This window comes from Pantherophis guttatus, chromosome 5 (assembly GCF_059756535.1).
Source record: "Pantherophis guttatus breed Tessera chromosome 5, ASM5975653v1, whole genome shotgun sequence".
Taxonomy (NCBI): Eukaryota; Metazoa; Chordata; class Lepidosauria; order Squamata; family Colubridae; genus Pantherophis; species Pantherophis guttatus.
Window position 1 is genome coordinate 17,340,224 of NC_142067.1, and position 12,376 is coordinate 17,352,599.

General features: G+C 38.0%; 1 protein-coding gene across 1 annotated transcript; it reads right to left on the bottom strand.

The window, feature by feature from the left end:
- Positions 1-1,726: 1,726 nt before the first annotated feature.
- LOC117664145 (stromelysin-2-like) lies at positions 1,727-12,025 on the bottom strand. The gene is made up of 10 exons (XM_034414967.3): positions 11,910-12,025; positions 10,595-10,839; positions 10,333-10,481; positions 9,123-9,248; positions 7,747-7,908; positions 7,274-7,430; positions 6,328-6,461; positions 5,417-5,576; positions 3,463-3,563; positions 1,727-2,837 (listed from the first exon to the last, which is right to left on the bottom strand). Exons 1-10 carry the CDS (start codon positions 11,997-11,999, stop codon positions 2,737-2,739), a joined length of 1,425 nt encoding a protein of 474 aa, XP_034270858.1. The 5' UTR covers positions 12,000-12,025; the 3' UTR covers positions 1,727-2,736.
- Positions 12,026-12,376: the final 351 nt, after the last annotated feature.

Here is a 12,376-nt window from a genome sequence, read left to right on the forward strand (position 1 = left end):
AGATTATAAAACCAGCCTACGGTATAATCCAACTTTATAGTGTGCATAACAGACACTCCACATTGATAACTTGTGTATGGTCCCTGAAGTTTTTATGTAGCACTGGATGTAAAAGCTTCTCTCCTAAATCTGCTCTTCAATTACCGTATTTTTCAGAGTTTAAGACGCACCGGAGTATAAGACGCACCCTAGTTTTTGGGGAGCAAAATAAGAAAAAAGCTGATTGGCAGGTGGATCAGCCTCCCGGAATACCCCCAATCAGCTGTTCCCAGAGATGAATTTTAACAACAGGTTCCTTGGTTGTGAGCTCTGTGCCTTGCTTTTTTTTCTGCCTCTGAAACTTCTGAAACTCCATTTCAGAAAAAACTTTATTTTCTTGCCTCTGAAAGCCTCCGAAACAGAGCTTCAGAAAAAAAGCCTCTGAAGCTCTGTTTGGGGGCTTCTTTTCTGAAGCTTCATTTCTGATACTTTTTTCAGCCTCTGAAACCCCCGTTTGAGAAGCTGGGCGGGGCTACATTTGGAGTATAAGACGCACCCAGATTTTCACCCTTTTTTTTAAAAAATACAGTATGTCTATGGATATAATAGTACCTTTTGTTAAGAGACCCAGGCTTTCCATTCGGCAGAATGAGGTAGCCCAATGGTTCTCAACCTCAGCCATTTGAAGAGGTGTGGACTTCCCCAGCATGGATGGCTAGGGGATTCTGGGAGTTGAAGTCTCACACATCTCTTCAAGTGGCCAAGGTTGAGAAATACCTTGAGGCAGCCTTTTCAAACAGCCAAATTTGGATATATCTTAAAGGCTATTGCTTAACGTGTTGTAAGCCGCCCTGAGACTCCGGAGAAGGGCGGCATCTAAATCAAAAAAAAAAAAAAAGGGGGGGGGCAGCAAAGTATCTTCTTATTTATCTTGTTGTGTAATGGATGAGAAGAACATGTCAGAATGTTTACAGCACGACTACTATTTTGAGGCAATCCAGGAGCAAAATACAGGACACAGGGGTCTTTCAAATAGTGGTTTATCTACAAGTTATATACAGTATATATAGATACATGTGCTAAGCAAAGCCAGGCAATTGATCTTCAATTCTACACAGAGAACTACAATGCATACATGAGGAGAGAGAGAGAGAGAGACGCCCTCTCATGGCCTCCCTTATATAGATAGCAGCAATAACCCTGCTGACTCATCCTCAGTGGGCCACATCCTTACAATGGCTGGTCAGCGTTAAACCTGCATTACACTGACAGAACATCTACCAGATTTTCTGACAGACATAGCAGAATAATTGAGCTGGTCTTTCTGTGAGATTGGGAAAGGTATAAATGGGCACCATTTGATTGTACAGATAGTTAAATGCCTGTATGTGGCGTGAACACTTACATTTGTTCAGCTAACAAATGGCCAAAGATATCCATGGAGATGGGTTGACTCAAAAAAGTCAAGTGCTTGGCATGGCTTCCTTGAAGCCCTACCTTTTTCTTTTTCTTTTTACTCGTAATAAAATGATAGCTGTGATCACAAACTATGCAGTGGCATCCATCATTGTGACTGTTTTGATTGAAATTCCCTGCCATTTAGACTTCCATTTTTAAAAATTGGCAGGTCAATTTAGCAGAATCCAAAGGATCATTCTAATCATATACATAGACATTTCGCCACAGTTGATTTATAATCAACTTAGATAAGGTGAATTGATGACAGGACGGCTGATTTCTTTTTACATATATAATTTTTATTTTAAAAAAATTAAGAAAATAAGAATAATACAGATTTTGAAAGAAAAAAAAGTAAAGAAAAATAATAAGTGAAAACGTGCCAAGAAAGAAGCAGAGAAGAAAAAGAAAGGAAAGGAAAAGTTATAAAGGAGCAGTTTCTGATCTTTGTAATAGCAGGTCCTACTAGATTTATATTTTACCCTCTCTGTCTCTCTAAAGATGACAACATCATTTCCTTCTTTCCAAAATCTACCCTTTCTGATCATCAAACCCATAAATCACAATTTATTATTTTTTTCAGAAAAAAAGTCCATAAGGGATTTTCTGTCACTAATAAATGTTTTTTTGTCTCTAATCAGACAAATCGATGTTGCCATCCCTGCTAATTCTGTCATCTTCACCATTCATTCCTCTGTTTTAGGTATTTTAGTCTTTCCATTTTTGCGCGTGCAATGATCTTGCAGCAGTTATCATATAAAAGTAAAGGTAAAGGTTCCCCTGCAAATGTGTGCTGGTTGTTTCCAGCTCTAGGGGCAATGCTCATCTCTGTTTCAAAACCAAAGAGCCAGCGCTGTCCGAAGACATCTCCGTGGTCATGTGGCCGGCATGACTAAACGCCGAAGGTGCACAGAACGCTGTTACCTTCCCACCAAAGGTGGTCCCTATTTTTCTACTTGCATTTTTACGTGCTTTCGAACTGCTAGGTTGGCAGAAGCTGGGACAAGTAACAGGAGCGTACCCTGTTACGCGGCACTAGGGATTCGAATTGCTTGAACTGCCGACTTTTTGATCGACAAACTTTCGATCTTAGCCACTGAGCCATCACGTTCCCTAGTTATCATATATAGGATAATTATTCTTATCAATAGAATACTATACTATATTGTATTGTATTATTATATTACATTCATTTCATTATATTATTTTAATTATTATATTTTCACACACACACATAACACTGGATTACATTCAATGTAAAGTAGCCAGTTATGTTTTATCAGTTTTTTCTTTATCTTCTCAGCATGAAAACCAGCTATTGGCCTTTAGGATCCGAGTAACTCTTCTGGTGTTAGGATCAAACTCATATTGATTTCTTCCCTTAAAGAAGTACAACACATCTACAAAGGGGAAAGAAAGCAAACATAAAGGAATATAATGTACATTTTCAAACAAATGGAAAAATACTTAACAAGGGGTAGAGTCATTATAATTACTTCAGCTGTTGTGGAAATGCAACAATAAACACACTTGACCGGAATGATTTTTCTGACAGATTCTGACTACATTTTGCGAGCAATAAAATTGAGAAAGAGACTTAAGGTTTAAGATTTGTGTTACTCATCCAAACTGGGGTGAGGTGGGGGGCACAATTCTTTGATGAGCAAAGAGAGGTTTGCATTGAAATCAATGGACAAATATAAATGTTAAATGAACATTGAATTCAATTTTAGATGATTACAATTGCAAGCAGTTAATCTGCCACTCCAGGTTGGTTCTGACTGGAGTGGCCTATACGTTGTAATAAGCAAATAAAGATTAATTACAGTTGCTTTAATATATCCTTTTCCAAAAAAATATCCTTATGGGGGAATTCTGAAGGACATAACTAAATAATTTAGCCCTTCAGAGCTTCTGATTAAGGACCTTTATCCTAAGCTCAATTGAGCTTTGTTTATGTTTCCTTAAAAAAAAAGCGATATTGCACAAAATCCCTACTCAGGTCTTCTAAAAGTTGTTCCTTACCATTGTAGTGGAAGACAGCATCAATCTTGCCTGAGATACCTGGGAAGCCATCTTGGATCCTTTGGGGACTTCTGTTCATGGTTTTGCTGTCTTCATCATAACTTAGAAAAGGAAGGAAAAAGGAAGAAACGTAAGCCAAACCAAAATTGGAGTTAGAATCATGGATTCGAAAGGAATCCAAGTTCAATATCCAGAAAAGAAATCTACATTAAAGTATTTGCTTTTATGCATCAAATTTATCAAATCAAATTTAAATGTTGCTCATCTTGTGATGCAGGGTGACAGAAGAGTCCCAGGCAGAAGGCTTGGACCTGAAATGGAGGGAAAACAACCCTCTGTTGTTTCTGTAACATTTCCACTGTTATAGTGCTGTTGGGAAGTTTTCTAACATTCATTTGGAATGTCTTCCTGTAATTTATATCTACCATGCCATGTCCTGCACTCTGGAACAAGAGGCAACAGGCCTTCCTTGACCTTGTGTTTGACGTACTTTTAGGTATTTGAAGAATATTCTCGTATTCCTTCTCAGATTTCATAAGTGTACATATTTTCCATTCCTTAAATGTTCCATTACAGGATTTAGTTTCTAGTCCTTAGATGGCCCTTGTTGCCCTTTCTGGAACATATTTCAGTTTTTCTTCATCCCTTTTAACTAGTGATACTGCAGACCTAAACATCATGCTCAAGATAAAGTCTGACCAAATACAGGAGAATAGTGCTAAAAATCATTATATGGAAAATTTGGAAATTAGAATTTTGGCCATGGAGGCTAAAGGTTCTGTCAAGAGCAGAAAATCAGGAGCCAAGGCAGTTCAAATGAATACAGAGTTATTCTTGTACTCTCTACAAGAATCTGAACTACTAACAGTCAAAAGTAAATTGGCAGTAGATAAAAGTCAATGGAATTCAAGGAAGCTGGACTTAAATCTCTTGTGGATATGAAGGGACTCAAGACTAATGACATATAGAATAGAGTTTTGTATTGGCCAAGTGTGATTGGTCACACAAGGAATTTGTCTTGGTGCATATGCTCTCAGTGTACATAAAAAAAAAGATACGTTCATCAAGTACTCTGACAGAGGCTTTCTGGACCATGACCAGAGTCTTTTCCACTCTGTCTGGAGATACCAGAAATTAAAATTGGGACCTTCTGTATCCAAGGTTGACAACTATTACTAATCTGTATTATTTATAGATTAGATATGAAACCTAAAATACAGTACATAAGGTTTTGTCCTTATCGGCTTAATCAGTAAATGCACTTTATAGACATGAAAATGTACTGTAATTCAATTTACTTTTCATCTCCCAAATCCAGCTCTACAATAATTGCTTTCTGAAAAGAATAAAATTTTCTATCCGGTAATCAAATAATACCTGTGGCTATCATTAGAGGGCACTAATCAATTTGGAAATGAAATAACGCCATACTGTTTTAATTGTATAGCAATAGCAGTTAGACTTATATACTGATTAACAGTGCTTTACAGCCCTCTCTAAGCGGTTTACAGAATCAGCCTATAGCCCCCAACAATCTGGGTTCTCATTCTACCCACCTTGGAAGGATGTAAGGCTGAGTCAACCTTGAGCCGATGAGATTTGAACTGCCAAACTGCAGCTAGCAGTCAGCTGAAGTAGCCTGCAATGCTGCACTCTAACCACTGTGCCACTTCGGCTCTTCAATATAATATAATGCAATAGAACATGTTGCCACTTGCCGCTAAAATAAACTATGCATACAAACGATATGCACTGTTTTTATCAATTACCCACATTTTTTGGGGGGGGGGGGGGCGACATGAAATATACAGCCAAGGAAGTGACAGTTTTATTAGTTGGAGTCTCAAATGTATGCTGGATTTAACATTTAGTATGTTTTCTTTAAAATGTTTGCCTAAGACATTTGAAAGTAAGTTGTAAGTCCTCTTGCATTGCATTTGACTTTATGTCATACCTCCAGTATCTGTCTGAAGAAAAATAATATGTCTTCCTTTCATTGGCACTGAAAACTGCAGCATCAATTTTTGCGACATCTTTGGGAAAGCCCAGACTGTGGATGGGCTTGGGGTACCCAGGAAGCATGTAATCTCCTTTCACGACCCAGAACTGGTTGCCTGTAATCAAGCAGATTATGAGTACCAAGGATATCTAGAAGTGAATGAATAGGAAACCTGCAAGAAGTGCCTATAAGTCAAATAAACTGGGCAACGTAGAAAAGACAGGTTATTTGCCTGAGATTATTTGCTTTCTGAATGAACCAAAATTATTTTGCTAAATTGGTACTTTTACCCCAGAATTCACAGTTGTGTTACAGCACCATGGATCTGTCTTTCAAAAGATACTTTAGGGAACTTGAGGCAGGGGTGAAATCTACTTACCTTCCCTACCGGTTTGGAAGTGCACACGCGCCATCATCAAGTCTGATTTTGGACCCTCTGTGCTTGCGCAAAGCCTTCTGCGTATGCGCAGAGGGTCAAAAACAGGTTACTTCCTAGTTAAAACAAGGAAATAATGACGTCCGGGCAGGTGGGCAGAGCCTCACGCTGCCGCTGCTACCGGTTCCCTGAACCATGCGCTGCTACCGCTACCGGTTTGCCCGAACCAGAGTAAACTGGTAGCATTTCACTCGTGACTTGAGGGCATGAATTTAGCCCCAACTTGCAAATCTTTAAAACAGCTGCATCTTTTCAAAGATGTCCCCTACATCTGCAGAAGACTGCCACACAATTCCAGGAAAAGAGGTGACTGCTTTAAAGAGTCAAAGACCTGCTATTTTCTCATCCAGATTTTCAAGAAAATACCATTTTTGAATCAAATACAGAACAAGGGCAGGAGAGCCCTAGTATATCTATAACAATAGCTTACCTTTAAAAAGAAATGCCTCATCTTTCTCATTATTTTCAGAAACGGCATCAACTCCAGATGGCAGAAATGACCAAAATTCAGAAATTAGATTCAACTCAATCTGTCTGTACTGGGGGAGTTTTCGCCAAAAATATCTATTAAAAACACATATATGTTTTAAAGCACTGCACCTCTGAAAGCACTTTAAAATAACTTTTAATATCTGAAATGTCAAATCTTGGCAACAGCATTTTTTCCTTAAACAGAGAGAGACAAGAGTTAGAAAAGGAAAAAGGAAAAAGAAATGAGGTGCTGTGAAAGACATTTTAAATGCTATCAGGCATTTATTCAGGGCATTATTTGATATTAGGATTTATTATTCAATTTTTAACAGTGCAGATCATGGAAAAGCAATTCATTATCCTCTGGCTGCATGCAACTCATAAGATAATTTCATAGAATTTTTGCATTAAAACAGAAGGTAGGATTATTAAATATGATTACAGCCTTTAATTGATAAAAAATTATATAAATATTTCAGGTGCCTCTTGAGATACAACTGTTTGCTTAATGAGTGTTCAAAGTGACAATGGACTTCAAAAAAGCTAGGATTTGGGGGATTTATAACCTGTCCTTGAAATTAGAACTGCCCTCCCCCCCACAGTCATGTGATCATTTTTCAATGCTTGGGAACCAACTTGGATTTACTACCGGTTGCAAGGTCTGTGGTCACGTGACCAGAACTTGGCAACTTTCTTGCCATTTTCTAGCATTATTGTCTGTGTGCGTTGAAGAGAGAGAGAGAAAAAAAAAAGAGAGAGAAAAGAAGAAGAAGAAGAAGAAGAAGAAGAAGAAGAAGAAGAAGAAGAAGAAGAGGAAGAGGAAGAGGAAGAGGAAGAGGAAGAGGAAGAGGAAGAGGAAGAGGAAGAAGAAGATGATAATTCTGGTTGGAAGTTACAGGCCTTACTTATTCCAGAAAAACATTATTTCTCCCCGAAAAGTGGTCACAGCATCAAATGTCAAATCAGGATTGCAAGCAGACGGTAATGCTGGTTTGCCTGGGCTGTTGGGTTTTCTTGGTTCATCCTTTTCTTCTGGGTCTTGAGGTAGATTTAATGATGCTCCTAAAAGAATGTCAGATGCATAAAATTAGCAGGGGGGAAAAAATCCTTCCCTGTTGACTAAGCATACAATATACACAAAGTTTTTGCATAAAGTCCAGAATCTGGTAACCTCCAGAGGTTTGTGTTGGCTGGAAGCTGAAATCCCAACTATCATTTTAGGCTGATGAAAAGCTGATGTTTCCTTATCTACATGCTGATAAGAGGTGACTTAAAACATGCAGACATTTTAGATAACTGAGCCTGAGTTTAGTTCTCTCTCAGATCAGAAATGGTTAAAGGGTTCAATATTTTAGATTACATGCATTTTCTAAATTACCATAGAGATACTGGATGCCAGCAATATCATCCTGAGATAGAATCGGTTGATTTCCCAAGGGCGTCTTATACGTTGGACTCATCACTGCATTAGGATCTTGAGAATGGAAGAGTCCAAGCGAATGGCCAAACTCATGAACAGCAGTATAAAATAAATTGGTACCTACACGGGCGATAAGAAACATCATATTGTAAACATCCATTCTAAATCTTATCCCAAAGGTACTTTTTCAAGAGGCAACTGGACTTTCTGGTTCTTCTTTGAAGACGTTTTGCTCAGGGGTAAGCTTCAAAAATTTTAGCAAGGGATTCTCTGCCCGGTTGCTAGGTGGGCGTGGCCATGGTGGGTGTGGCCTAGTCAGCCTCCTGCACCAAAGCGGGGATGGGGTTGCTCTCCCTGGGCTCTGGAGCCCTTTGTCGAGCCTCTGGGAGGCCGAAAATGGCCTCTCCAGACTCTGGAGGCCCAAACTTCCAGTAGGCCCATTTTTTGCCCTTGCCGAGCCTCCGTGCATGCCCTGCACTTATCTGCATGCAAAACAGGTCGCGTGGAGACTCCTGGGAGGGGTGGGGTGGGGTGGGAGGGGCCAGCCAGGAGTGGGATTTGGGGGTTCTCCAAACTGCACAGAATCTTAGCTAGAGGTTCTCCCGAACCCCTGCGAACCCCCAGCAGCCCACTCCTGGTTTTGCTTCTCATCCAAGAAGCTTCTCCAGCGCTGCGCTCTGTTTTTATATTTTGTAGCCCCTGTCCCATGCCTGCTCCTGATTTTATCATTGCACTGTTACTTGCTAATTTATTTTTCATTCAATTTTAGTTAACTAGTTAAAAGTCAATATGAAAACAATGAAAAGAAAAATTAAACATAAATGGGAACCAAAAGACATTATCAATGTAGATGTCAACGTAACCGTAAGTGTACTTATCACATTTTACTTATCTACAGTCAACAATCTCCTATAATAACATTTCTAATATGTTCACATGTTATTGCTTTAAATTACTGCAATTATAAGAGGAAACATTGTTTGATAAAAGCTATCACCCCATTTTGGTAAGTTGTCACTATAAAAACTTATTTTTCTGTGCAATTTTGTTATAGAGGACAAGGATATTTAAGAAGGTCTATGGAAATTCTCAGTCATCCAGGTCATGGTTGTCCTGAAGATGCTTTTTAAAAAGGCAATTGGACTTTGTTTTTCCTTGAAGATGTTTCACTTCTCATCCAAGAAACTTCAGAACTGAAGAAGCTTTTTGGATAAGAAGCAAATGTTCTTCAAGGAAAAACAAAGCCCAGCTGCCTTTTGAAAAAGCATCTTTGGGATGTTTAAGAACAATGTTTAATATGATTTTGTTGTCACATCTTTTATCTTTATTATTACCTTCTATGCCATAGCTCCAGAATTCATCTTCGTCAAAATGGGCATCTCCTCCAATGCCAGGACCAGGAGCATAAGCATGGGCAAGTGTCTCACCAGGTCCATCAAAAGGATAGAAATCTCCATGAGCTAAATATAACAGAAAAAATATTTTATCGTCTTCATCTCAGACATTGCTTTAGTCCATGACACGAATTAGTGTTTTTGTGTAAACTTTAGAAATAGATTTTCTGTAATACACCACCTACATTACAGCAATACTCAACTTTCTGTCTTTCGTTTTTCATCAGGTTCAAGCAAAACTGAGAATGTGTTAAATTGTGCTTGGATTCAACAGAAGAAATGAGGAGGATCAGATGAACTGAAATTTATTTCTATCGAGGATTTTAACAAGCTAATGAATTTAATGGCTTTAATTTTAGAACTCCAACTAATTAGTCTGACACTTGAAGATACTGATCACAAACATAGATGATGGGCTCCCAGTCAGAAAACTAACATCATTCACAGAACTGTCAATTTTGCAATCATTAAGGGGGGAAGGGGTAACAAAATCATGAATTTAACAAGATTGTTTATAAAAACAAAGAGATACAAGTTTTTCATCAAAGTCACTGCAAAAAGAGTGAGGGATCAGTTCAAGCCCTAGAATTCTAAAGTGAGATGTCAAATAGTTTAAAACATCTAAATACTATTGGTAGAAAGTGTATTTAATTTGGCAAGTGAAAATTTCTAAGACTAAGAAAAATCCTGATGTAAGAATTATGAATACATTAAATATTTCCATAAACCCTTTATATGTGGAACATATTATCAAATTGTACATGTAAAGGTAAAGGTTCCCCTCGTACATATGTACTAGTCATTCCTGACTCTAGGGGGCAGTGATCATCTTCATTTCAAAGCTGAAGAGCCAGTGCAGTCCGAAGATGTCTCCGTGGTGTTGGCATGACTCAACATCAAAGGTTGTTTGATGTTGATGTTGATGCTGTTACCTTCCCACCAAAGGTGGTCCCCATTTTTCTACTTGCATTTTTTACGTGCTTTCAAACTGCTAGGTTGGCAGAAGCTGGAAGCTGGAAGGAGCTCATCCCGTTACACAGCACTAGGGATTCGAACTGCTGAACTGCCAACCTTTCGATTGACAAGCTCAGCATCTTAGCCACTGAGCTACCGTGTCCCACTATTGTATGTAAATAATAGCTTAATTTACCTCCAGAACGGAAAGAGATAAATATGTCTGCATTGCCACCTGGAACTTTCTGGAATGTCAAAGGTGTAACTCGGCTCCAAACTTTAAAAGCTTTCTTAATGACTTCGTCAACATTCTCTCTTTTCATATCTGGTGTGTAGTTCAGTATCCTTTGAAAAAAATAAACGGGAACCAAATTCAGAAGGAGGTCTTCCTTTCAAGCTTTCAGCATCAATATGAATTATGTCAACCTTTCCCTTGAGAACTTGAGTTGAAAGATTACCTGTAGGTTAGATGTTTCTTCTGCCACTTGGGTTGACCTGCAAAGAAGGCAAATTGGCCCACATCTGGGTTTCCACATCTGGGTTTTTGAATTGCCTGCAGCGTATTGGAGTCTATATCACCTGTCACCTCTAATCCCATAAATGTTTGCATTTCTCTGATCTTATTTGCCATGGGCCTGCTGATTCTGCTTCTAAAGACTTGTTGCCCATTTGATGTGAAGTTGTAATATTTTTCTAGGTACCTCTGAAATAGAAAATGGTAGACTTCTATTAATTAATTTGCTTACATTTTAGAATGATTTAAGAAGTCTCTGGTCAAATGCATATCTAATTATTTAAGGCCAATATGAACGCACTAGTTTTGTTGTACTTGTTCTACATTTTATAAAAGATAGAAATTAGAGGACAAAAGAATATATTATCAGCAATCTATCCAGCATCACAATAGAGTAGAAATACTGTAGATGATAACAACTCTCACAGCTTTCTGTACTCCATTACAACATTGAGCTGGATGTAAAAATTAGATCTTCCCAAATTCTTCATCATTTTAACTGTCCAAGATGCTTCCTGGGACGGGTATGAATAGTCCAACTATTATTCATGATGTCTTCTTTGTAAGAAAATATTTTGGTATTTGAACGCAGTTACCCTTTCCGTTATATTTTACATAGATTTTAGATTACATTTTAGATTTTAGATGTTTGGTTATAAATAACCTGAGGTCCAAGTAAAACACTTTATTGTGTAATACTAAATCTCCAGATAAATAGATACTTATTTTTTTTAATTTATTTATTTAATTTGTATACCGCCCTTCTCCCAGAAGGGACTCAGGGCGGTGAACAGCCAGAATTAAAAATACATAAAATACAAAAGTTAAGATAATTAAAAGAATTAAATCGATCGGCCTCCCAATTTAAAACCCCCAAATCTATAAAATTTAAAATCCCATTAAAAAACCATTTAAGATAGGCTGGCTTGATGAAATAAATACGTCTTCAGGGCCTTACTTCTCTATTCCTTGAAGCTATCATCTTTCAACTTTTGCAAGAGTGTGGCTTTTCGTAATCACTTTCTTACCTTTTTCTATTTTTATTAATCCCACATTTTCTACGTACTTCTGGAAGATGACAAAATAATTACATGTATGCATGTATGTGTGTGATAAAGAAAACATAATGATTAGATAGTTAATATACCACTTAGAGAGTGCTGTAAAGTTTAAGTGCTATTGCTTATATTTCTTACATTATTTTAAATGTACAGTTACCTTGCATCAATATACACTTCCATTCGCATCTTTGGCCTTACCTGCATAAGAAGCATTTTTTCTTTTTCATGTTTTACAGGCAAAGCAAAAGCTATTGCCCCACCAAAGAGCACAAGCCAGAGGTTTCTCATCCTGGCTGCTGTTTTTCTGCTTCCAAGCCAAGGCAAAGGGATATAGCTAGCTTTAAGATGTGCTGTTCTACTTATATAGTATTTTGGTGCCTTGCAAATTGATTTAAGCTTGCCTCAACTACAATGATTACCTAATCCATGACAGAGGATATGAAGGGGTGGGGAGATGTGGGGAAAAGAACAAGTGTGCTGTGTTAAATGATTTAATATGATTTCTTCACTCTTCATCATGGCAGATGTTGCAATCTTCCATGCTTTGGGCATAGGAAACAGTTCCCATTTATGTTCTAACTGTTAGCTGGAAACATACCTTCAATATGCTTTGTATGCTCTCTATTTTTGTAACTGTGTGTGCATGCACATACATATGTACGTGA

Bases quoted from the DNA above. Each gene is read 5' to 3' on its own strand.
- LOC117664145 (XM_034414967.3), bottom strand. From the start codon at position 11,999: ATGAGAAACCTCTGGCTTGTGCTCTTTGGTGGGGCAATAGCTTTTGCT. The intron at 7,909-9,122 runs GTAATAATAAAG...TCGCCCGTGTAG, and splicing joins CTGGAGCTATGGCATAGAAG to GTACCAATTTATTTTATACT. The intron at 3,564-5,416 runs GTATGACATAAA...TCCTTTTCTAAG, and splicing joins TCTTCAGACAGATACTGGAG to TTATGATGAAGACAGCAAAA.